The sequence below is a fragment of the Emys orbicularis genome, chromosome 10, assembly GCF_028017835.1.
Source record: "Emys orbicularis isolate rEmyOrb1 chromosome 10, rEmyOrb1.hap1, whole genome shotgun sequence".
Classification (NCBI taxonomy): Eukaryota; Metazoa; Chordata; order Testudines; family Emydidae; genus Emys; species Emys orbicularis.
In genome coordinates this window covers 57,109,876-57,136,676 of record NC_088692.1, presented here as the reverse complement: position 1 = coordinate 57,136,676, position 26,801 = coordinate 57,109,876, and the positions used below count along the sequence as shown (strand labels likewise).

At 38.6% G+C, this 26,801-nt stretch overlaps 1 protein-coding gene across 1 annotated transcript in view; it reads right to left on the bottom strand.

Moving 5' to 3' along the window:
* VPS13C (vacuolar protein sorting 13 homolog C) overlaps nt 1–25,818 on the bottom strand; it is a 191,515-nt gene extending 165,697 nt beyond the window's left edge. The window contains exons 1-9 of the mRNA XM_065412581.1: nt 25,678–25,818; nt 22,762–22,805; nt 17,533–17,575; nt 16,239–16,334; nt 13,839–13,940; nt 10,402–10,464; nt 5,489–5,554; nt 2,602–2,711; nt 1,634–1,693 (exon numbers count right to left, since the gene is read on the bottom strand). Of these exons, the coding sequence (XP_065268653.1) occupies nt 1,634–1,693; nt 2,602–2,711; nt 5,489–5,554; nt 10,402–10,464; nt 13,839–13,940; nt 16,239–16,334; nt 17,533–17,575; nt 22,762–22,805; nt 25,678–25,777 (684 nt within the window). The 5' untranslated portion in view covers nt 25,778–25,818. The remainder of the gene's footprint in view (nt 1–1,633; nt 1,694–2,601; nt 2,712–5,488; nt 5,555–10,401; nt 10,465–13,838; nt 13,941–16,238; nt 16,335–17,532; nt 17,576–22,761; nt 22,806–25,677) is intronic.
* Between the last annotated feature and the right edge of the window lie 983 nt (nt 25,819–26,801).

Here is a 26,801-nt window from a genome sequence, read left to right as displayed (position 1 = left end):
ATGCCCTTCCTATTCAGATCCTCTGAGGCTTTATTGGCCATGGAATTTTCATATCCAAAGACTAGAGATCCAGTTTGTTTGGCTGTTTGTTTTAAAGGAGATGTACAACAAACCTTTTCTTAAAAACAAAAAACCTTACGACCCATATTACAGAGCAATAATAAAATCAGGTATCAGAGGGGTAGCCATGTTAGTCTGTATCCACAAAAACAATGAGGAGTCCGGTGCCACCTTAAAGACAAACAGATTTATTTAGGCATAAGCTTTCGTGGGTAAAAAAACTCCAACTTCTTCAGATGCATGGAGTGAAAATTACAGATACAGGCACAGGTAACTCCCTTCCCTTCTCTTCATGTATCAGTATATCTATGCCTGTATCTGTAATTTTCACTCCATGCATCTGAAAAAGTGCGGTTTTTTACCCACAAAAGATTATACCCAAATAAATCTGTTAGTCTTTAAGGTGCCACCGGACTCCTCGTTGTTTTAATAAAAATCAAGGAAATGTATGGATCAATAATGCCCCAACCTGGCCTCCGCAGGAGGGAAGCCACTCTAGGCCTTACACCAGCTAACCACACAAAAAGAAGGCAAAGGCTGGAGTGGTTCAAGCCACACGACACTTCAGTAATTTCATCTAAGAAAAGTGAATGTCCTTTGGCACCAGTCATGGGGTCCCAAGGAGCAACTCTTTCCATAAATTCAGTGGCAGCAGAAGACAAGGTGCTTCCCACAAATGGGAGTACGTAGAGGCCACCTCAAACAAGAATTTCAAGTTTCACATACATAAGGAATAACACACTGTACACTCCAGAATCAACATTGCTGATTATATCCTTTTTTTAAAAAAGGATATTGAACTGGGATTTGGGACCTATGTGTAAGCAACATGAACACTAAGATTAAGGCTGGGGATTTCAAAAGCCCTCAGTGCTGAGCTAACTTTGCTCACACTGCAGCCAATGCCAAGTGCTTTTCACAATCCCAGCTTCCATCTCTACAGAACTCACAGAATACTGTTCTAGATTTTTCATCTAATACCAAAACGTTAAGCCTCTCCAACAGATCAGTGATACAAAGAAAGTTACATTTGTTTTTGCATTTTTCAAGTGTTACTGAACATCAGAGAGTGCACAAAAGTATTAAGCAAAAATATCCATATACGATTTTTTCTCTTCTCCTGTAGATGTTTTCTAGTTAACGAGCACTGACTGCACTTGTATTTTCTATTAATTCCTTGTACCTAGTAGCTGACCTAGAAAAAAATTGTTCAGAGTAGTACTGCAACATGGAATTGTTTCTCCTATTTTACCCAGGACAGATTAATGCAAAAATCAGCATTAAAACTCTTCCTTCTATCCAGTTACACAGATGACCTGAAGCATGAGGTCAAGTGACATAAACTAGGCCACAGACAGTCCTTCCCCTACAGGCTCTCAGCCCATGTTTAACCACAAAAACATGAATAATATTTGTATAGACAGTGATTGTTTGTTTGTTTTTACTTTCAACTACATGCACAGCTTTAAGTAAACAGATCCAAGTATTCTGTTTATGAATCTGTTCAGCAAGTCTGTATTATGTTCTAAATCCTGTAACCATGTTCTTCGTCATAAATTAGAACAAACATTACCAGTAAACTAAGTTCACCCAATGTCACTCCCAAAGAAAGTGGCCGAAGGGGATCGGTGATCTACAAACAGAAAAGGATAAAAAGGAAATTTTATTTAAATACTGTATTATTTTATGCAGCAAACAAACACCTATCAGCTCATTAGACATCTTAAAACAGTGACTCCATTTTGTAGCCTTGGGATTTAAATCTTCAATGTAACGTACACTTCACTGTAACTAGCTATGCCCATGATAAATCTGATACCATGCAGGAACTTCTAAGAAAGCTTCCATTAATCTGTCCCTTCATTCAGTTTAGAGGTATTAGTTTTAGCCTCCTCTTGCATCTAATATTGAGTACAAACTCTCTCTTAGTTGGTGAAAGCCAACCTGTTATCCTCTACCCCACGCCCCATATCTACATCCCCCCTTTTCCATACAAACCACATGGCGACACTCTCCAACCAACAGCTGTCTTGGTTACATCATTCTGCTTTTTAAAGGCTTCTCACCTTCAAATAGGTCTTGAAGTGAGGCTATTTTGAGATAAGAGGACATTTTTCTAAGCCTCAATACACCTCTACCCCGATATAACACGAATTTGGATATAACGCGGTAAAGCAGTGCTCCGGGGGGATGCCTACTATTCTGTTCCTCCCATAATACACTGAACAATCAGCAGCTTCAATTGCATATACAAAGACATGAAAAGCAGCTGTCTGTCCAAATTGGAGGGCCAAGTCCAGCTATATATCACAGGATATTAAGTTTTCAGTCATCCTGGAGGGCTTTTTTTGTTTGTTTGTTTTGCTTGTATTAAACACATTAAAACTTTTTCAAGATGTTTGAAAACTCTGATTTACTTCAGATCTACTGAGTACACAGTGCAGATAGAAAATAGCCTATTGTCACAATGAGAGATATCTCAGTTGAAATTTGGTTTAAGAAAAAAAAAAAAAAAAAAAAAAAAAAGTTTAGGACACTTACATCATCCTCATATTTAACATGAATGCCTGTGATTTTGACTTGTACATTTTTTATAACTTGAGTTGCCAGCTTTTCCAAGAATGTATCTTTTTTCTCTGCCTTTGGCTTATCTAAAAAAAAAGTTAAAAAAAAAAAAAAATCAGCATTCATTACATTTTGCCCAACAAGACATACAAAGTTTCGTTCACCACATTTCAACAACTTCACACACTTATTCACATTAAGTATTGCCATTTAAGCTTTAGTCTAAATTGTTTAGAGCCCTTTTGTGCTTAGAAAACAAATTAAAAATATTAAAGCTTAAAGGGAGAAATTGCAAAAGAATGGAACAATTAAAAACTTGTTTGAATTACAGATATTAAATATGGTGTGAATGGAGACAGACAGTTATGTTAGTTGACAAACTATACACTGTACTAAGAACTGCAGCAGACCTTGAAGAGGCAACAGCAGCAGCTTTGGTTTATCCCTCTCGAGTGGACAATTTCCCCGATCCTTTGCCCAACCATAACATTCTGTTAATCTTTTTATATAAAAAAAGGTGTTCTGTGGATCATAAGAATTCTGCCTATACTGATGTTCAGAATGTATGTTTTTATTTCATGAAGTGTAACAAAAGAGAACTAGCAACACTCGATCTGCACTACAGTTATATTTCCACTTAAAGCCAGATGCTTCTAACCAATCAACTTTCATCTTTCAGGTTGAAGTTTTTCAAACCCAATCTCTGCCAAAAGGCCATTTTTTTCTAGTTTGAACAAACCCAGTTTTGAATAAGAAATTGAAAAAACAAGCTTTACCCATAATGAAACAACACTTTAGAAATGGCCTAACAGTGACAGCACTGGTATAGATAAGAGTAGAAAGGTGCAATTTGGCAGGTGATACTCCTCAGTGAGGGAAAGTAGTTTTGAGAGGGTACTGGTGAAAAATGGTTTTGATTTGATCAAGTTATAGCGTTTGATTGGCACATGAGTGTGCTATCTTCCAAGTAAGACTTTTAAAGCCATTTACAAGTGGTGATTTAGGTAAACAAGGCTGCAGTGCATGTGTACAGGGCTGACTCAGCTACACAGTCAATGTGTTTCTCTCCCTCAATTATGAATTCTATGAGGCATGGCTTCTTGAAGCCTTGCTCATTCCATATACACCTTATAAGTAATTGGAATTTCACTGACTGGGACACAGGCTCTTACACTGTAAAAGAAATTGCTATGCATGGCTATCAGCGGTTGTATACATGAATGTGCATATACTGTATACATGTAGGCTTGGAAGGATTAGATTTTTATCTGCAAGTGTCGATTTCACTGTACCCAAAGAGACAAAAATATTTTCATCAATAATAAAGTGAAATGTACAGATAGGCTAAGTCAGAAAAAGGCTGCTTAGGAACTTATTAAATTTTTATTTAAGGATATTTACTTTGTGTATTTTGACATGTGACGTTGACAATTTGTGTTTTAACAGTTATAAAGCTTCAACTTTCAGAATCAAAACATCTACTGTCATTAAATAATAATTGTGTGCTCCCCGCCCCACCGTCTGACTCCCCCTATAATTTCCCACAACTGTGAAAATGTAAACAGACAAAAAATGGGGAAAATGCTTAAAAAGAAACATGGATATTATCTGTAGAAAATATTTTTTTTAAATCAAATTCTTCCAAGCTATGTACAAGTGACAGGGTTAAGGCTACACTTAAGGTTGCACATATAGCCCCACCTGATTTTTGAATGCTTAATCTTGAAGACTTAACTATTTTATGTATACATTTGTCCTTAAATATAGAATATATAGTTATTATGAATTGTACACATACAAACATCAGCTATATGACGCCAAGTATACATGCACTGTATAGCTCACTTCAAGAGAAAAGTGAAGATATCTGCATCTCAAAAAAGCCTCGCACATCAAAGTCAAGTAGTATTTTGTTCAAAAATGGAAAAGTGCACATGTCTTGTTACTGAAGGTGAATGATGACACTGCTCACTCAATGGAAAGCAAGTAATCACAAATAAACAAACCAATCATCAGCAACTTTGAGCAGAAATGTGTGCAAGCAAAAATTGTATGACAAGACCACCTACTCATCATTCATTTTCCACCTCTTGTTTATATATTGCACATTTCCACCTAGATCCTCCCAGGTATGAAAAATAATCCCCGAATACCCAAGAATGTACCTTCCATTTCCCTCCCTCCCCCCCGCGATCCTCTCTAATTAATCCATCTGAAACAGGCTCCCAAACTCCCACTGACTTTCAGTAAGGGATGGGAAACTATCTGCCTTTCGTGCCTTTGAAAATCTTCATATGTATTGCTTTGTGTACAATCAATCAATAACAAAGAAAAAGAGAGAACCTCAGCACTGACATTACCTTTAACATCAGAGGATGTGAATTCTATTATCTATATGCTTTGTAATAGCTTATCTGCCTACAATAACTCTATTTGGAGTTTAGCATATTATTTATTTATAACAAATGCTAACAAAAGTGGAGTTGAGAAAAACAATGCTTTCCTGTTGTGCCATCAATGTCATGTGGGCATCAGAAGCCTCTTGATATATGACCACAACTATTTTCACGTTATGAAATAGTGTGACACACACAAAGAAAAAAAAATCCTTGTTTTAAAATCTTGTGCCTTCTTTTTCAACAGTAAGCTTGAATTTTACTTAAGTTTTATGTGCAGAGGATAGGCCAAATTCTGCAATAAAGCCTGTTAATCTAAATTTTCACTACACTGAAATTAATAGCATTACTCCAGCTGTACAATGGAGGAGAAGAATTTGGCCCTGGAAGTCTGTGTTTTTCCCATTTGCTATTAAAAACCAAATAGCAAATAAAATATGCAATGTAGAAGGCTACATTGTACCCACCTTTTGAGTGATCATGACTTTTAAAGGGTTTCTTAAAATGCTTTTTATGCTTTTTACGCTTACGTCCTTCTCAATGCAGGCAATTTTGTGAGAAAAGGATAAAATTCAAGTTAGTAAAATTACAAAGCAAGTAAAGGTAAGAAGGAAAATGAGGAAAAGTAGGTAACTGGCTTTCTAAAAAGAAAAATGACTCATCTTAAACAGTTGCCTTTCTTCAAAACCTTTAAAATATTTCAAATTCACTCAGTGAAGCAACATGCTATTCTGTATGTTTTATCATCTGTTTCCAATTCTCTCTCATCTTTCAGTTCTATACATAGGCACACAAGTCCACATAAAAATAGTTCTTATATGAATTATTCAAGCAGGATTTTTATGCTTCTCTTTTACACTATCAGATTTTAACTTTACTAAACTAATCTTTCTCTTCTCTGCTATGTCACACCAGCCCCAAACCTATACACTAAAAATCATGAGGTATATGTTGAACATGGTAATGTCAGTTGTAATCAAGGCAATGAAAGTTTGAATTTTCTTTATGTTTGTTCCTTAGTATCAGTTTTCAAGCTTTTTGGATGTTATACTCGGGGGGAGAGAGGGAAGTTTAATGCTTAAAAACATATGCATGTCCACATATAACATATACATCAGGATTCACTATGACCATATGTAATTAATTTAAGATATTGTAGGAGCCATTAAACGTGTGATGAGACAAAACAAAATTCACAAGTAGAGAAACAATGTTTTTGTTCTGAAAAAGGGTAGTAGAATTCCACATGTGAAAGGTGTACCTGTTAGCATCCAAAACTGTCATCCTTTAAATGGCCTCTGACAGTTATTTTTTGGTCCAATCGACAAAGACACAAAAAGCTGAACCAATACAATACTTCAAGCAGTTACTTAAATGCACTGAGTGGAGAATAACAGACATTTACATATGGATGGGTCATCAAGTCCACTCCTGCCTCGCGGGGTCACAAAACACAGGTTAAAATGGTTTCAGTGAGAGCTATTCATTGTATGCCCGTTGTGCATTTATCCCTGCTCTTCTTACACTGATCAAGTGAAGAACACAAAAATAATTTTTCCATGCTTTTTGTATCATCATTTTAAGAATGGTAAGGCTAAATATACACCCAGTGTACCATGTATACATATTAATCCTTTGAGATTCAAGTTTAAACATGCTATTTCAATGCACAATAATGGCTGCTAAATAAATCTATTTAAATTTACTGAAATTCATCTTCCAGCTCATATTTCTGAAATTGAAGTCATTTAATTACATTACTTCACTGTGCAGGACAGTAGATGACGACTTTCCAGGAATTGGTTTGAGCTCTGTAATAATTTGTGGTGTCACAGTTTTGTGCCTTGAAAGACTTACATTAGCCTCTTGTTTAGGCTAATGAATTAGTGAGTAAGTGAATTTTAATTCTACCACCAGGACTTAACTAATATATTGCATTTCCTCCTGGAAAGTGTCATCTCTTGAAAAATGTATTTCTTAGTTACATTGTTTAACTTCTCTCTATCATGGGGAGGTTGCATCCTCTCCATAGTTAAGGTTGCATCATAGGATGCTATAGGGGAAGTTGGCTGCAACCTTAAACATACACTAAGGATATAGACACTCATTGCAAAACCTAACTGTTTGAGTAGCAGACCCCGCTCCACAGGAGCTCGAGGGTCGGATTAAAATGGCTGGTGGGCCGAATCCGGCCCGCAGGCCATACTTTGCACACCCCTGCTTTAAACTCAACCACTGCCAAAAATCCTTCCATTGACAACTAGAATGTACCCTGAAAACTGACCTGACATATTTTTGATATAAAAAAAACTTCAAAGAGGTTCCTTTCTGAAATTTTTGCAGTTTCACTGTTTTACCTGCTTACCAAAAAATAAAATAAAAAAAAAAAATTACACCACACAGCTATTTGGTGGAATTTGACATTGACTTGTAAAAAGCAGTTTTCAAGTGTTAAAATAGTAAAGGGGGGGAGGGATAGCTCAGTGGTTTGAGCACTGGCCTGTTAAACCCAGGGTTGTGAGTTCAATCCCTGAGGGGGCCACTTAGGGATCTGGGGCAAAATCAGAACTTGGTCCTGCTAGTGAAGGCAGGGGGCTGGACTCGATGACCTTTCAAGGTCCCTTCCAGTTCTAGGAGATAGGATATCTCCATTAATTTAATTTAATAATTTAATTTAAAACGTGAGTGGAAATTGACACTTTTTGAAAACTAGACATATGCTCCAGGAAGAAAACTTAAATTTTTCATTTTTAGCCTCTGGCTAATTTTCACAACTGGAAGCAAATTCCAGTATCTTGTTCCTTGCCATTTTGGCCCCCTTAATTTAAATATAAAAAGTGCACTGGTCCATTTTCCAGGTCAAGTAATGAAGGAACTGAGCCAAAATAAATAATATTCTTTCCTTAGTAGCTTTGTTTGTGCTCCCAGATTAGATTAAAATAGTTTTTCAAAAATTAGTCTTTCATTTCCCCCTCCATCAGCCCTATGACATCAAAACAGCAGAATTAAGGCTGTCTGCTAGAATTCTGGATCTGTTTGCTTTTAACATTAACCTTAATTCTGAATTTCCTGAGTTAATAAATTATCATTTTGGGGATAGTTAAAATATTCTTGTAATTCTTTTACCTTTAAATGACTGATACGTTCTCTCAACATTACCTCCAGCTTTATATAGTTGTGTATCTGGGGTTATAATAGTAGGGTTATGCTACCTGCTTCTTTTTCAGGAAAAATATATCAAGTACACAGTGCTAAGGGTGATCTAAGTAGCCACTAAGTCTGAGAACTGTAATAATGGACAATTTCAACTAACCACATTAAAACAAATGTTTTTGTACTTGTATTAGTGTTTGATATATTTATTCATGATCCAGGAAAGAGGATGAACAGTGTGGTTACCAATTTTGTAATTAAAAAATTATCTAAGTTAATCAAGGCTACAATAGATTAAGGAAATTCAGTCAGCTTTAACAAAGTTGCTGTTTATTGACAGAAAAATCCATTGTTGACTAATGTTAGATAATGCTTGCTACAAGGATTAACTTCAAATATTCTTACATGTTGCTTGGTTCTACATCAACTTTAGCCACATACAGGGAAAAGAGTTTGGACATCACTGGGGACTGCTCAATTAAAATCTCTCCTATCTGTTTAACACACAGTGGTGGTTAAAAAAAAGGGGGGGGGGGAGCAAATACAATTGCTAGGCTACATAAAAAATATAGGATAGAAAATGTTAAAAAGTCGTTATATAAAGACTAATGGCATACCTACACCTTAAATACTACGGTATGTTCTGATCTGATCACCATATCTCTAAGTGCAGAAAGAGATATATTTCTTGAAATCATGGTTAGAAACACAGAAAGATTTCTGTAAAAGGACTGTTTAGTTTCAAGAGATACAGCAATAAAAAGAAGATATATTAGGTGTACAAATTAATTAATGGTACAAAAGAGGTCACACATCTGCTTGTACTTGGCCCCTTCTCATAATATAAGAGCAAAGGGTCATGCAATGAAATTTCAAAATGCATTTAAAACTTATCAAGATACAAATTCTTTTTAAACACAAAACCAGATTCACCTGTGGAATCCATAGTCACATGTTATCATCCGATAACGTAGTAGTATATTAAGTGATATTAGATACATACAGATCATGTGAACATCCACAGTTAGATCGGATGTTTGTTTGTTTTTTAAACAGAGATTAATGCCCTGAAGATTTAGGGCTTAAATGAACCATCAACTGCTGGAGGAGATTACCAACAAATTCCCCCAATGCAAAAGCTATTTCACTAGTGTCTAATGCAGGCTTCTCTGCACCATCCTCAAAGTCATCTATTACTGTCCAGTCTCCTGCCTGACTGTGGCTAAGAGGAATCACTGGTATGATGCAGTATGGCAATTCTTATATGGGTAGTTGAATATTTCCTAAATCCTTATTAATAAATTTCCTTAGTCTTAAGTGCTTGCTTTTTTGTAAAGAACATAATAGGTAAATAGCAGTGTAGCACTGTCACCCAGCAATCCCAATCTCAACAGCCTCAAGGTTAAGTAGACAAAAACTGACTTATTTGGGGTAGCAGTGGGAGAGAGGCGAATGGATTGCATTAAAAACAAAAAACTAACTCTAAGAAGTTCAACTAATATATGGCAACTTCCTTGAATTAATCAAACATCATATGACTCTGGAACTTTTCAGCTAAATACCATGGTTATATGAGGACACAAAACATGATCATGTCATCTCGCATTACAAGAAACATGGGGCCAGACCCTCAACTGGTGCAAATCCACTTAGTTTCATTGGCTTTGATGGAACTATGCCCATTTGCAACAGCTAAGGACTTGGCCGATTAATGGCCACCTCATGAAAGAAGACTGGCTGCACTATTAAGGCAGTAGTACAGCTTGGCCTTGAAATAGCAGTTCAGACAGACCTTAACTAACATGGTTAGAATACAGTATAATGATAATTGATGGGGACGTTTTCAAAGGCACCAATAGCAGGCGAGATATTCCCACTTTAAGTCAATGGGATTTGGGTGCCCAACTGCCATCTGTGTCTTTGAACGTTCCTTGAGAAAATCAACAATATTGTTTTTAGAGACACTTGAGAGTAGAACCGGACTTCACTGTTTTCTATTTATCTTTCTTTTGAAAGCAGGACTCTCATAACATTCAAGTAACATAGTATGTTATTTTCAACCTTCTCTCAATGACATGTTACTTAATATCTTGTTTCCAAAACCTCCTAAATTTCACTGCTTGCCAATAAAGTATGTGAGTTCTGATACTGTCAATGATACATTAAGCTTCTTTTTTTTTTTCTTTTTTTTTTTAAAGGAAGAAGGTAATGAACCATGCATACCCACCAGGCTTGTTATCCTTGCAAACAAAGCTCTCCAAGCCATATATGGTGTCTCCTGAATGAGTGCCTTGATCCATATGTCAGCAATAACCAAAAACACAATTTTTAAAGAAAATCTACTTTCAAATTTCAGAGCAAACGAAATCTTTAAACGTCAAAGCAGATTTACATACCATGTAAATACAAGGATAATCCTTTCCTGATATTAGAAGATAAATGTAGACATTGCAAAATGATTTATTTGAAAAACTTGCTTTTTTATGCATGTAAATTACTTGTTTAAATTTTGGCTTTTTTAACACATATGCAAGTAGTTTTAAGCTAACGCTGGTAACACAATGGGCAAAGGTTGTGGCAGTTTTTTGTATTGCCCATGATATACAAGTCTCATTTTCTTTAATTCTTTATCTAATACCCAACACACCTATATACAAAGGTGGTCTGTCTCCTTCCTCCTCTCCCCCTATCACCAAAAAACACTGCGTATCACTTTTCTAGCTATGTAACTTCTGGAATGGAGCAACCAACTCCCATCAAGTGTGCCCTTTTGTGGTTGATAGGGGAACGTCCTGCACGTATGCAGGACAGCTGCAAATATTTAAGAAGCAGTTGCAGACCAACTGGCAACACCTCTCAGCAGGGAATGGTGAGATAGCTGGTGGCTTGGCTGCCTCTGTCAAATGCCACCTAGGCCCTATGACGAGGATGTCAAGGCAAATAAAGACCAGCTTAAAGTAAGTATTCACAGGGCGGCTGAGATTCATCAGCCTTGGCAGGCAGCTCACCTTGGAGAAGGAAAGCTCCAGTTTCAAACCAAAAGTGTCAGGCTTAAACAGCCAGCCTGTAAAGCTTGTCCAATAGATACGCTCATGTAAACTGATGTCCATGTGAACTGTACCCCAGAGGGTTCTGGCATTCCCCACAAGTGGCATATAACAGTTGACTGTTGTAACTGGGCAAGAGTTCTCTAGCTATATAACTACATGGAAACTGGGTATGAGTTTAAGTACTACTTCTAAAAATCACCAGTTTTTTTTTTTAAGCCAATGAAGAGCTTCTCTTAATGTGTAACTAGGGAGTAATAGGCTTCTCACTTAAAATAATTTTTGCCATGCACTATGTACACTAGCAAATAGAAAAGCATCTTGATGAAAAGCATGTTGAGAGCCAGGAGTCCACGTACACCCCAAAGAACAGTCACTTCTCTCCTTGACATACTCCCATGGGCTCTTAAATACATATTCACTGGATCTGTGGTACACTGTATAGCACTGAAGGAACAACATCTATGGGATGAGATTCACTCCTCTACTCTGGCCCTTTACGCTGTGTAAAAGGTCCAGAGTGGCATAAATGAGCCCTAAAAGCCTTGTACCCTAGCTGCAGTCAAGGAGATTCATTCAGCAAAACAGCTGTAATACTTCTGCTCAATCAGCCACTGGCAAGCTCCAGAAGAGGGGTTGCGCCAGGGGCAGAAGGAGCATGCCAGAAGCAAGGCCACAGCACTGGAGAGATTCCGGGCACCAGCACCACCTATAGGGCTCCATAGGATATACAATAATTTAGACAGGCCCCCAGTGCTGCCTAAGATACAACAGGAGCCTCTCCAACTCCCAGAACAGCCCAGGATCAGGATGGCACAAAGGCATCTTAAAACCTCATTGGCCTTCCCTTCGCCCGGACTGCAAATTCAGGGCTGCACCTCTTAGAGACACAACATAGAATCTCAGAGCTAGTGTCTTTTCATGAAACAATCAAGCTACTAATTAAATATGTAATACTTCACATTTCTTTCAGTAGTCCAATCAAACCCTTCTAATACAAATGATTTACTGATGGTCATAGCCATTATGAAAGCCTCATCTTTCATAATTTCTTAAACAATATTCCTGTTCCAAATGCATAAACAAACCCTAATTATATCCAGTTACCAAGACAGCATCAGCTGGTTCTGTAGTAATAAAACAATGTGATGCCTTCCCTCAGAAAGCTGCACATTAACAGTATTATAAGATGAATTAAGTACATAACATAGAAAATAGGCAATTGTTAATTTTCCTGGCACTATTGCCCCATTCTACCATAGTTCTGCTGATCTTATGAGCAGCAGTTGTAATTTATGTAGTAGTCAAGTCTGTAACGCTGATCATTTTTATTTATGCATATGATTCTTTGGGCCAAATGGACATAAGTGATAAGATTGTCAATCAGTATTACATGAATTCACCATTAATTCTACAGTTCCTGGAATATTAGAAGAACATGTGCAATGAATAAGGGCTTTTCTCTTCACTGTAAATGGAAGCCAAACATGTGCAGTTTAAGGAAAACATTAGCTTGCATTTCAAAGTAGCACAAAAAACAGGAACAAGAGAATAAAGCGTGAAAATTGTGTGTTGAATTTTCAAAGAGACTGTACTCCAAAGTTATTTCTAAAGATGTTTTTAAGTGTTATTTAATTTTCACTGACTTTAGAGTTGTCATGAAAGTTAAATGATCTGCACCCCTGTAAATTGCAGTCACCTATTTATCTTAACGGGCACAATATAAGCAACAATAGTCCAAGAGTCCTCATGCTACCGAGCCAATGAGTCTCACCCCTGACTCAGATGGGCCACCTAGGGTAGAGGGTAAGATGATAGTCCCATTTCTATTTAAATTAAATCCTGGACCTTTATCAGGACTGGGAGGCACAGGTACCAATTATGCTAGTGATTTTCGCAATTTGAACATCCATCCATGAAGCCAAACAGCTATCCATAAAACAGCCCCTACTGACCTGGGCCAAAAATTAAGTGGCGACATTATATTTTACTTCATCATTTTCCTGTGTCTTGCAATTGTTTAATGGTCCTCTTATTTATTAACCATTATTCTAACACTGACTAGAATATTCAGATGTGACAGCACAAATCAAAACCAAACTAAACATCGGATGTTTAACATTAAAAACTGCAAATATAAGTTTACTTATTATAGCACCAAAATTACAGCATTTTTCACAAAGTTACCAGTTTCCTGTAGGCTCAATATTTCCTTACCCTTAACAAAACTCAGCTTGCAAGAATTTCCAAAACATATGTTCATATACCAACATCCACAGCTAAAACATATTTGATAACAAAAAGGCTGTCATTCTACAGCTGCATCAAGATCTACATTTTTACTATTGTTTGAGGTAAGGCATACATTGTATATCAGATACTCAACTTCACATTTCTAATGGAAGTTACAAAATAAGTAACTGGAGAGTAAACACACAGGATTACATCTCTAAGTTTTACAGAAATTATTATTTTTAAAAGCATGAAAATTACATCAGTTAATTAAAATGTTGAGCTGTACCACTTGTGAAGTCAGTCATAGAATAAGGTTTCTCTTACTTCTACAGTATTGTCTAAGTCCCCAAAACTTTTAATTAATTTTGTACACATACAGTACCTTTCTCTGCTGATTTTTGCAGAGCTTCCTCAATTCTTGATAGCTCTTTTTGCTTATTATCCTGCAAGTATTTTTCTTCCTTCTCCACATCGTATTTAATGCCTAGAAGACAAAAATTAGGATATATTTCATGTTTAATTCAACATACAACTACACAAATTAAATAAAAGCATACTAATATAAACTCATATAATTAATATTAATACAAATTAATTAAATCATAATAAATATTTTGTATCGAATACTCACTAATACGAAGCTTACAAGATACCCAAAGGCTTGCCTACACAAACATTTAGGTCACGGCAAGCTGGGGCATGAATCTACCCTACACTAGCTTGCCATGGACTAACTGTTAACACACTCTGACCTCATCCTCTTTGAAACAGGACTAGATGTGAGTGTAGACAAGCTGTAATACAGGGAGCTTATAAATTTCACAGGTGTTACTTGAGCTAGCTGTCAAAGTAAGATGGCCACATTATAGATCCCTCAAGGATTCTTACAAGGGTGGGCCTTCAGACCCACTTTGACCTGTCTATAGGTGTGGACCTTTTAAATAAATATGTTGCACAAGTGTTATAATAGCTGAAATCCTTCATGACCAGATTTATCTGTTTTGCAAAATCTTCTGAAAAGAGAAGAATTACCATCAGCACCAAATTATTCATCTCAGGATTTATGAAGAAGCTTGTCAGAATTAGATATTTTTAATATAATTTTGATGGATATCAATTTTCTTTAGGCATTTTTTAGATTATCATTATAAATTTTCAAACGCGCAAAATTATGGCTTTTGAACTTTTTTTCTATTTTTATCTATTTAAATTTTCACAGTTGCAGGAAATTATGAAGGGGCATCAGACAATGAAGGGGTCAGACAATTATTTAATGACTGTAGATGTTGAGATTCAAAAAATTGAAACTGTTAAACCACAAATTGTCAACATCACATGTCAAACAATACTAAGTAAATATGCTTAAATCAAACTAAGAATTTCTCAAGCAGCATTTTTCTTATTTTGCCTACTTATAAATTTCAGTTATCACTGATGGACATGCTTTTTCGTCAGCTTGTGTGTGTATAGAGAAATAAACGTTTTTCAACATTTATGATAAAACACTAATCTTTCCAAACTTATTTATCGCATTTTGAAGCGCAACAAACAAGATGACAAAATTCAACCTCTGTGAATCCTCCTTTCAATGGCTCACAGGTCTTACACTATGCAACATAGCTGGTGGACTTCACAAGGTCCACAAGTCCTTCTCGATACTCTGACTTAAGTTCCACTCAGAAGCCTGTAGAATTGGCAACTCATATGAATCTCTAAGACACAAGATCCATGTGCCATCAAATGCAGCTATTTCTATTTCTTTTGAGTTCTTCATGCACCAAACCCACTAAATCATGGAGCTTCTAAAGTTCTATAAGAAATGTAAGGATAATGGAACTGACAAACTTACTGATCTTACAAGTTGCACCTGGTAGGTTTATGAAATCAATGAGACAGTTATGATTTAAGAGAATTAAAACTCTTCCATTGAAGTGCAGTTGGTAAAAAATTAGACAGTGAAGGTTATAAGTTCTATTAAACCAGCATTTAAGGATCTAGGAATTTACTGCTTTTCCTGTCAAGATCAGAAACTTTAAGTTTCATAAGACCCCTAATGTAGCTAAGGATCATGGAAATTAACCACATCCTCAGAGAAAAAATGCAAGATCAAGAAGCTTACCATTTTCAATGGTTAGAAGTTAGACCCGGTTTCCTGTAAAAGGATAAATTCATAGTCCTTGTCTACATTATAACTTACTTCAGTATAACTTATGTCGCTCAGAGGTATGAATAATCTACGCCTCTGAGCAATGTAAATTATACTGACCTAAGCACCAGTGTACACAGAGCTTCTCCCGCTGACATAGCTACTACCTCTTGTGGAAGATGGAATAATTAAGCCGACGGAAGAGCTCTCTCCCATCAGATTAGAGTGTCTTCACTAGAAGCGCTACAGCGGTGTAGCTACACCACTCTCGTGCTTCTAGTGTAGATGTAGCCTAAGTCTACAGCCTGTTAAACTAGTCCTTTCTGGAAAAAACCTATAGAAGATAGGATAAGCAAGTTTAAGAGGGTTTTTGGTTCACAAGTTGACAAAGGATAGGGAAACAAATGTAGGGACAAGGCAGCCTGTAAAAGCAACAAGTTTCTTCACTTGCCAATATTTGGCTAAAAATAAAGTATTCTAATAATGTTTCTCTCTGGAAACTAACTTACATTACGAGTAACTTACATTAGTTAACAGTTCCATTTTGTACTTATCCATATAGCATCATCAGATAGTAGTAGTTTTACTTCTCTTGCACCATGAATTATTCTATTTCACTATGATTTGATGACTTACTTGCTCCAGGAACAATGAGCAGATATAAGCCTTCTAGAGTTGCAACCACTGCCTCACCATACAGATTCTTCCAAGGAATCTTCAGAGTAAGTTTATCTAAACAGACCAAAATACAATACACATTCAGCTTCTTATGCTACAAAGCAAAAAACTGAATAAGCCTAGAGCTTAATTTATTTTGCACTAAATTTCAAACACTGAAAAATATTACTGATACTGTAAGATAAAGCAGGCATTTACCAGATGTCCACTTTTGGTTACCTCAGTGGCACATGAGCATTTCTAGTTTTGACAACTTCTGAGAAGTACATCCCTTCACTTTTCCAGAGCCCCAAAAGCCTCAAGCTATGTAAGCAGTGGCAACTACTAAAAAAGGACTAAAATTGGGTGGGTGGGGAGTTACTCAGAAACAGACAATGCTGTAATACCTCGGGTCTGGGAACAATTTTTAAAAGCTATTTAAGTGATAAGAATATATGGGGAAACAATGTAACATTAAAGATCTGCGTTCAGGTTCAGACATCTCCAGATCAGAGGGTGGGACCATTACCAAGGCATATATTGCTGCAGTGGGTTCTTTACCGCAGCACAGTGTTAATATACTGGTGACCACTACCAGAAATAATGTATCTAATGTATATGAAAAGAAAACATTTTCATATTCAGCTTGTCCACACCAGTTCTCAAGTTTGACCCCACATATCTGCTAGCAAGATCCCTACTGACAGGTTTTTCAGGAATGACATGCAGAGGTATACTAGAACAGGATTTTATTGTCATTCAGGCAAGATTTCAACACTTGCTATGGAATCAATGTTAAGACATCTACACAGCAAGTCAGTCATGGAAATCAAGCACTCAAAGGTCAGTTTAAGGGAACTCTAAGGGTACATCTACACTACCCGCCGGATCAACAGGTAGTGACTGATCTTTCAGGGATCGGTTTATCGCATCTAGTGTAGACGCGATAAATCGATCCGCATCGCTCTGCCGTCGACTCCTATACTCCACCGTGCCGAGAGGTGGAAGCGGAGTCAACGGGGGAGCGGCGGGAGTCAACCCCACGCCGTGAGGACGCGAGGTAAGTCGACCTGAGGTACGTCAACTTCAGCTACGCTATTCTCGTAGCTGAAGTTGCGTATCTGAGGTCGATCCCTCCCCCAATGTAGACGAGGCCTAAGAATAAGGAAAGTTGAGAGCAAAACAGTTCAGCATTAAGACTTACGCTTTAACTTCCTCTTCAAAGTGAAAGCTTAGGTTATCCCAGCTTGTGTAGTAAGAAGTATTTACTTACCTATTTGCCCAACCTTTATTTTAAAAGGCACATCCAGTTCACTCTGTAGAGAGAAAAGTAACAGTATACCCATTAAATTTCAGAGCTATCATCTACTTTTAAGATCAGCTTATTCTGCTGTAGAACCCAGGGTATCCTAGCAATCTTAGCACTGATTTTCAATTAGTTATTTTTCTTTGACAAGGAAATTTTGCCTTATGCAAAAGTATTCCTTCAGACTGAGACAGAATGTAGTAACAGTGATAATTGTGAAATTACAAACTAGGAAATTAGTGTGACAAACTCAAAATAAACTTCCATCAAGTACTGTAGATTATAATAGTTAAAATGATGTTCATAAAACTGAAGACCAAACTAATTAGTTACAAGTAGGACCATGTGGCAAAGAGAGGTTAAAAATCAGATATTTTCCCAATAGACAGATCTTTATGGCACAAAAAAAGGTGGAATCTAAATTACTTGTGTGTGTGTGTGTGTGTGTGTGTGTGTACACATACATATATACACACACACACACACCCCTCAATCTGACATGCAACATATAAAGTTATTAGCATAACCTTTTATTCTTTACAGATAAATAATTCTCTCAGCAAATGCCAACAGCTAGTTTTCAAGTCACTCTACAAAAATAACTTTTCTATACAAAAGTTAATAATAGCCATCAAATCCAAGAAGTACGTCTCTGCAAAAAAGGTGAACTTGCTCTAGTGTAATCTGAATAATTAAGACAAAACATACACATGAAAACACTTAAAACATGCTTTAAATTAAGTATTTGCTTAAATCCCATTTACTTCAATGAGTCTTAGCATGCCCTTTCCTGAACAGAGATGCTTTCTTGAACTGGAGCCTCAGTGAAGAGAAGAATCCCCACACACATGATATGGAAGTTGGTAAGTGGCAAATCTCAAATATATTAGTTTATTAAAATCAGAGTTGACAGGAACCAGGATTTGGTCTTTCTGAAAGGTCAGAAGCTGAATGAGCAACCTCCATACACTAAAGCCCTAATCTTGTAAACTGATTCAGGGGGGCAGATCCCTGTACCCACATGGATCAGCTCACAAGACCATGATCTAAAGAAGTCATTTAAGTTCTAAATAAATATATTGTATAAAAAGTTATAAAATAAGTTTATAGTGAAATTTTCTTCTGTAAAGTTGACACCACATAGCTTAGAAAATAATCAGACTGACAGGAACCTGGTTATAAAATAGTCTCTATTACTGAAAATGGGGTATTAGAGAACTTATTGTATAAATCTGTGATACCCACAACCTTCACTATTCACCCACAACCTCCACTATTCACACAAGAAAAATGACCACTATTGTCTTATATTTTGTGGTATTTAAAAGGAAACAAAAATATTTTCTTCAACTTTCCAGTGGTTAGGGCACTAACCTAGGACTTGCAAGACCCAGGTTCAGGTCCCTGCTCCCCCAGGCTTCCTGCTCAACCTTGGACAAGTCACTTAGGTGGCTCTCTGTTCCTCAGTGCCCCATCAGTAAAATGGGGAGAAAAAGCACTTCCTTACCTCATAGGGGTATTGTAGGATAAATACATCATGAAGTGTTTTGAGATCTACTGATGAAAATCACTAAAGAAGAGCTAGGTGTAATACTGTATTATTAATATAGCAAAGACAAGTTCTACACAAGACTCCCTGCCAAGTATCAAGGGCAGAGTAGACCTATAAACCCATACAAGGAAGATACTACTATTGTGCAATCAGGACAGTTTATTAAACACAATCAAGAACCTAAGCTACAAAGTAGACAGTGAAACAAATACCAACACCACTTAATAGAGGAACCAAATGTGTCTAAATAAGAAAGTTTTAATCATACTCATTCAAATTCATTTTAACTACTCTCAAACAGAATATATCTTCTTCAAGTCTACAATCTCACAATTTTCTACATTAAAAGAAGTATTTGCCAACTTCTGGGCATGTCTTAACTGACATGGGGTTTCTTTAACTTCCCAATTAATTTCTGAAACTCCTTACTATTCTGATACTTTTTTAATATCAATTGCTAGATTCAGGAGCCTGGGGGTATTCTTAATCTCAAAGATTAAATACAAGCTATCGAATATATTGCTACAAAGGAGACAGATGTTAGCCACCTCTCCCCACTAACTGGGAGACAGATGATAGAGCCCTGGCTCCCATTACAATTTGGTAAGAAAAAGCAGAAAAACTCCCCGAAGAAGTAGCTTCACCCCCAATCAAGAAACAAAGTCTCTGGTTTAAAACTTACCAACTTGTATTTGGTGTAAACAAAGGCAAGATGTTAATTGTTTCTTATTGAAATCACTATGGGTCCAAAATTAAGATAATGGGCTGTTAGAGGGATGAGTTTTAAATGAGAAAAAAAACCCTCAATTTCTTGAATAGATAAAAAACAAGATAGAATGGAAAACTAAGTATCAGTGTAAATAAATAGCAGTGAACAAAAGCTCTGTTTTGATTATTGCAGAGAAGAGTCAATAACATTTTAAAGTTGACCACTGACAGAAATCTAGCGCAACTCATTCTTACTTCATCATCTGTTTAAAAAGCAATCAAAAGGTCTGGAATATTTTAATTCCTTTATGTTATATTTGCATATTAATTCACGGTGTACTTGAAGTCCCATAGGACAATGTGTGTACTTCCTATACACTGTGCTTTTAAAGTTTATCCCTCTCTTCTGAGTGGTCATTCCTTCCTAAAAAAGTTCATATTATAAGTTATTTGTTCAGAAAGCTCAATTTGAAGCTTTAGTCAGCTTTATTTTTCATTAAAAAATCTTATTTTTAATATATGAAAAGGAGCATGTGTGAATAAAGTTAATTATACACATCATTCATTTTTTTCTCACCATTCAGGAAGCTATCATCCCGGTTTGGTATTGTGTTTGTGCTAGCAGTGTTCCACTTTCCTATTGTAATGCCCTGTTAGTCTCCTCTTCCCACTTTCTTTTTTCTTATTACTACACTTATTTCAAATAGTTACACTTGTAGCTATAATTAAAAGGGACAGTCTTATAATTGAACATGCAGTTCAAACCTAACCTTCATTTACAATACCTACCTATTGCTCAGATCCACTGAAGCCTAAAGGTACTGTAGTCATACTACCAACTTCAGTAAAGCAGTGCTTACTTTTAGTTCTCTCTAATTTGTCTTACTTCTCTTTCAGCCCTTATTCTGTTATTAATTACATGACAATACATCTTGCCTTGGGAACACTTATGTTAGTACGTGAACTGTAAAGCAGAAGTTCTGTTTAACCATGATCATGTACTGTAAATACACTAAAGAAGAACCCAAAAGATAGCATAAGAGCTCTATTACATGCAGGATCTTTTGAATCTCTTGAAAGCAAGTGGAATGGTGTATCTGCTCTCTACTGAGTCAAGGTAGAATAGCAGTTTGTAGTACTAGTAATTTTGTTACATGAAATGACCAACCTAAAGTATGACAGAAACCAAATGCTAAGCAAATGTGTTAAATCTAATCTAAGTATTAAATCTAGAACAGATCAGTTCCACACAGATTACATTAATACTGGAGAATGATTATTCCATTGTTATTACCCTACTGCATACAAAATCAAATATATTAATTAAATATCATCCATTTTTGACAATACAGATTGCCGCAGGCAGGCCCAAGTACTGCCTATTGGGCTCATATTTCAAATAGTACTAGTCAAGGGAGCATTAGGTAGTGGTTACAGGCAGAGCAGAAGGCCAACATGACTAAAACAGATGCTATTTTTCAAATAGCAGTTTTGACGTGGTCCTTGAATTGAAACTCTCAGAATTTATCAGTTTGAATACATATTAAAGATTCCAAAGTAGGTAGGTGATTAAGAGTAATAATTTCCAAACAGATCATAAGTAACATTTTCTTACAGACAAAGAAAGATTTAAATGTTTAACAAAACGTTTTTTTATTTTTATGTATTTGACTGGCATTTCTAGCAGTAATAGAACACAACAGCAAGATAGCCTCCTTCAGCTAGGAAAGAGATAATTTCAGTATTATTTTCCTAAGTACAATAAAACTTATGGCCAGGTGCGGCTCTATGTATTTTGCCGCTCCAAGCACGGTAATCAGGCGGCTTTCGGCGGCATGCCTGCGGGAGGTCTGCTGGCAACGCGGATTCGGCAGCATGCCTGTGGGAGGTCCGCCGGTCCCGTGCCTTCGGCGTATCCGCTGCCAAATTGCCGCCAAAACCGCGGGACCGGCTGACCTCCCGCAGGCATGCCACCGAAGGCAGCCTGACTGCCGCCCTCACAGCAACTGGCACACTGCCCCCTGCGGCTTGCCGCCCCAGGCACGCGCTTGCTGCGCTGGTGCCTGGAGCCGCCCCTGCCTATAGCTACAGAAATTTCCAAAGAGCAATAACGTGCTTTACTAGGGTTACATTTCAGTTACTACAAGTTTTCCTAGGCCTCTATATCAAATCCAATAGTGAAAAGCTGCCCACTTGCAAAGGCACAAGCTAAACTGACCAGCCCGGCTGCTTCAGCAACATGTGCAACACCTACTCAAGTGGCCAGTCCCCGTTCATGTCAGAAGAGAAAAGCTAGTTACTATGTCAGGGTGATACAGAAAGCATCTGAAGTGTTTTCTCAATACTTTGTAGGTTATTATTATCTTTAGCGGAACTTTGCTAGAGGCATATTTAGATACTGCAGTAGGATTCACTCAGTACTACATAAATACCTGTCAGAACACCTATCAAGTAAAGCTGGTCCAAGTATTTGCCCAGTTATAGAAATTGTTTGGAGTCAGCACAGGCACAAGGACCCTCCCTTGCAGATCCACATGCAGGATAAAAGCTTGGGTTTTAACTATTCAAGATGTAATGACTGTAGAAGTCAAAATAAAGTAGTTCATTATATTAATTTGTTATGGAAGGGAATAAGAATTTACAACAAGGTGGTAAGAGTAGTCTACAAGTGCAATTTGTTTTAAATCATCTTCAAAAAAGGTATGTCAATACCATTCAAAATGTGAAGGGTAGCGATGCTGGAGGGTGAGACTGAAATCTTATTTTTCTTATCCTTTCAAGCTTCTATGTATTACTATTGCACCAGAACTCAAATCTGAACAATAAGGATTATAAAAATCCAATTCCTAAGTCATTAGTTTTATACCATATAGCTTGATCATTGCAACCCATTAAAAAGCACCCTAAAAAGCCACTGATTATATTAAGATACTTACCAGCGCATTCTCTTTTATCTGCAAGTTATCTAGTGCCACGTTACCTACAAAGCAGAAGATTAAAATTATCAATACTCCTGTAAATAAGTAGGACTACAGTATTATTTAACAAAATAGAAAGAGGCATTTTTTCTGAGATGGGGCGGGGGAACATCAATAACTCTGATACCCCTGGAGAAATTAAGTATTGCAAAAGGTATATATGTGACAGGGGTTTATGTATGTGTGTTTTACTATTTTTGTTTTAAAAGATAACATAGTAAGAGAAAAATATTAGTATTTTTTCAGTTTGTTTACTTTGTTCATTTGACAGCACTGAGTATGTTGTCAGTTGCACTAAATCACCTACATAGTCTCTCGGTGTCCCTTGTTTTACTGGGTCTTTTAACAATAGGAAAACAAACATATTTAACAGAAATATATGAATTGTAAAAAAAAAAAAAAAAAAAAAAAAACACACACTAAAATTTGCGTGGGCATCCTGTGGCAGATTAGTTCCTGCAACTATTGTAAACTTATTTTAAAAATTGCTAGATTTCAAACACTTGTTGCTATTCATACTCCACTTGCCTTACGCATCAGAATTAAAGTATCATTCCCAAATGAAAGAGAGTTGAAGGCTCAAAGGATTACATAATAATGAAGGAAACATATATAACCAGCTTCCCTGTACTGTATTTATATGCATGGCTTACAACAAATATGACTTTAGTAATCAATAAGTTCGCAGGCATACAGCACTTACCACTGCAACAAGGGGGAAAAAGTATGCAGTAAAGCAAAAAAACTCCTTACAGCAGGAGTTCCATCCATTTTATTGGCCCAATAAAGCACCACACATAGTATAAGCACAGAAATAAATACAGAGGATGAGTTATGTGATGCTGGTAAGCCAAGTGCCAGCTCTGGGCAAGGTGTAGGAATCAGATGAGAACTGACAAACTCAGAAGCTGGGAGCCAGGCAAATTCACTTGTTTATTAATATAGATCAAAGTGACTATTACATATATAGGAATGTATGTGGTGTTTAACTTCATGAAAACTAATGGGATGCTGCAGGCATTGTTTTCACTTATCTGTATCCTGTTAGACTGTAATAGCAAACATTTACATTGTATATACCCCTATAACTAAATAACTCATCAAACCAGAAAGAAGCCTTGTGTAATGCAACTAACGGTCTCTAACAAGAAGATCTTAAATCCTGTTCATTAAACACAAATGATCCATTGCACGAGATCAAGGACCAAAGACTTCAAATGCATTCCTTCCCCCTCCCTCCACACAGTGAAGAGGAGACCTGAAGAAGAGACCTGCGTGAGAACTGTTACTGTCAGCTGGTTTCTTTGAGATGCTGTAAATATGGACACAAGGAAAAACTTCATCTCTGGACTGCTTGGATTTTAACATGGCAGAACAACCCACTGAGAAGATGAAGATCCCCAAAGTTACTCCGAATAGCCCTAATGACTTTTGGGAAACTGGCAGTTTAATAAATCTCTGTTACATTTTGGAATTCTAGATAGTGCCTCAACTGTATGTATATTTGTACCTCCTTTAACCTCTCAATAACTCTCATTCCCTTTTCTTAGCTAAAAACCTTTAGTTAGTTTACTATAATCTTGGCTACACAGCATTGTGAGAGAGCTAGGATGCAAATTGACCTGGGTAAGTGACTGGTCTCTTGGGACTGGGTGTAATTTGGAATATTTGTGATTTCTGGTATAAGTGAGCATTTATCACATAGTCCATCTTGCCTGGGCAGCAAGATAGACTGGATTGTCTAAGGGGACAGTCTATGACTCCATTATAAGACAATTGTAATACTTTAGGAGTTACTGGCTCCATGGCCAGCTTTTGTGGCCTGCATCATGCGGGAGGTCAGACTAGATGATCATAATGGTCCCTTCTGACCTTAAAGTCTATGAAGTCTATAACATACCACCAGTTTGGAGTGTCTGCCCTGAGGTAAGCACTCACTGTCATGAGTCAAGCCAGACAGAGTGACAAGTATTTCAGACATTATTACGATAATGTTTTAAAATGTTCAATTCCTCTACTACCAAGTTAACGTCAACAGTATTGTCCCACAAATATATCAGGTACTGCTCAGCAACTCAGACTTTCCACATCTCCCAGCCATTGCAACACATGCATATATACAACCCACTTTTTTCTGCCAACACAACATAGTTCCTTTAATGCTCCCCAGACTAGCTGATTTAAAGAAGAACTTGTTTTGCTTGTTGGCCTAATGATCTCATTGCCCCTCCTCTCAGTCAGCTTCTTGCTTCAGACCAGCCCAACAGAACAAACAACTCACCGCAAAAGCTACCACCTAAACCAGGATTTGCTTCGTGGTTTTTGTTTTTTTACGGCGAGACTTCCGGTATCTGGCCGCTGTGTGTCTCACCTACAATGTTAATTTCCTCTTGCGGCAGGGGCCGACAGGGGAGAAGGATTCTGAATTCCTCTCTACACCCTGCACCCATACCCAGCCCCCACCCGGGGGGAGGACATGCAAAAACCAGGCACCCCAAACTTATCCTCCCCTATCAGCCCCCTCCCCATTTGCAAACACCGAGCTCCAGGTCCTCGCTGCCCGGGCTGTCCCGGGGCTTGGCAGAGCCGGGGACACCTGGGGCGCTGGCTGCACCCCGCCCCAGTAACTCGGCACCCCAGGTGACAGAGCAGAACCCCTGCCTCGGGCGCTGTCCAGCGCGGAGGGAGGCAGCCCGGCCACAGGCCCAGCCCGGGCCGCGGCCGCGCTGGGGAAGGGGCAGTCCAGGCAGGGGGGTGGGGTGGGGGTTTAACGGTCGGAGCCCGTGCAGGCAGCGCTGGGGGCAGCATCCCGTTCAGGGCTGCGAGCTAACGGCGGGCGGCGCTCGGGGTTCTCAGGCACCGCCCCGCGCTTACCCCCCCAGATGCCCAGCTTGAGCTGAGACTTGTTGAGGTTCTCCACGTAGTCGCCCAGGAAGCGGTTGAGCAGGTCCGCCACCACCGACTCCAGCACCATGGCGGCGGGCACGGGCGCACCCTCGGGGTTAGCCGGGAGGGGGCACCGGACGGAAGCCTTTCGCGCCCCCGACAGCGCCCTGCTGTCATGTGACTGGCGGGGGAGGGGGCGGGTCCTCGCCGCAGCCGCCGCGTGACTGCGCCGTGGAACCGGCTGTCAGACCCCGGCCGCTCTGTCATTCACGGCGTCGCGAGGCTTCGCGCGAGCCTGGCCGGTCCGCAAGGGGTGGGGATCCCCTCTTCTGCCAGCCCCCCATGCACGGCCCCTCCCGCCCGACAACCAGAACGGGCCCCCTATGGCCCCGCACCCCGCACCCATCCCAGCGCAGCCTCGGTATTGCGCACGGCCCGGGGAGCTCCGCTGCACAGCGGGGTAATGGGCCGCCCCCTCCAGGGAGCGATGGGGTCTCCTGCCCTGACGCTGGGAGGAGCGCGGCCCCCACACCTCACTCCCTCAGGCACGTAGGTTTGTGGGGCTTGGATAGGGTGACCAGACAGCAAATGTGAAAAATCAGGACAGGGGTTGGGGGGGGGGGTAATAGGAGCCCATATAAGAAATAGACCCCAAAATCGGGACTGTCCCTATAAAATTGGGACATCTGGTCATCCTAGGCTTGGAGCGGAGGCAAGGCTGCGGCAGGGCGAGGGGTGTTCAGAGCGTGGGACCCCACATCCTGAGCTAGCAGAGAGCTCACTGGCAGGGGCAGGACAGAGTCATTCCACTCCCCTGCAGCCAGGGCGCGCTCCTTGGGGTGTCCATGTGCTAAGGCAGCCTGTCAATTTCAGCAGCTCAGCTCATCACTTGCTGATTGTGGTGGTATTGTTTCTGTCAAACCAATGGGGTCAGATTCTGTAAACAAAGTCCCTTCTACAAAGACAAAGGGTGGTCACCTCACTGGCTGCCCCCTCTACTGAAGATACACAAATTGCATATTTCAAGGAGGTCAAGGACAAATGTATGAATAATATGGGACAAAACATATTTCAGACACACCATCTCACAGTACTTCATTTATGGTTCCAGA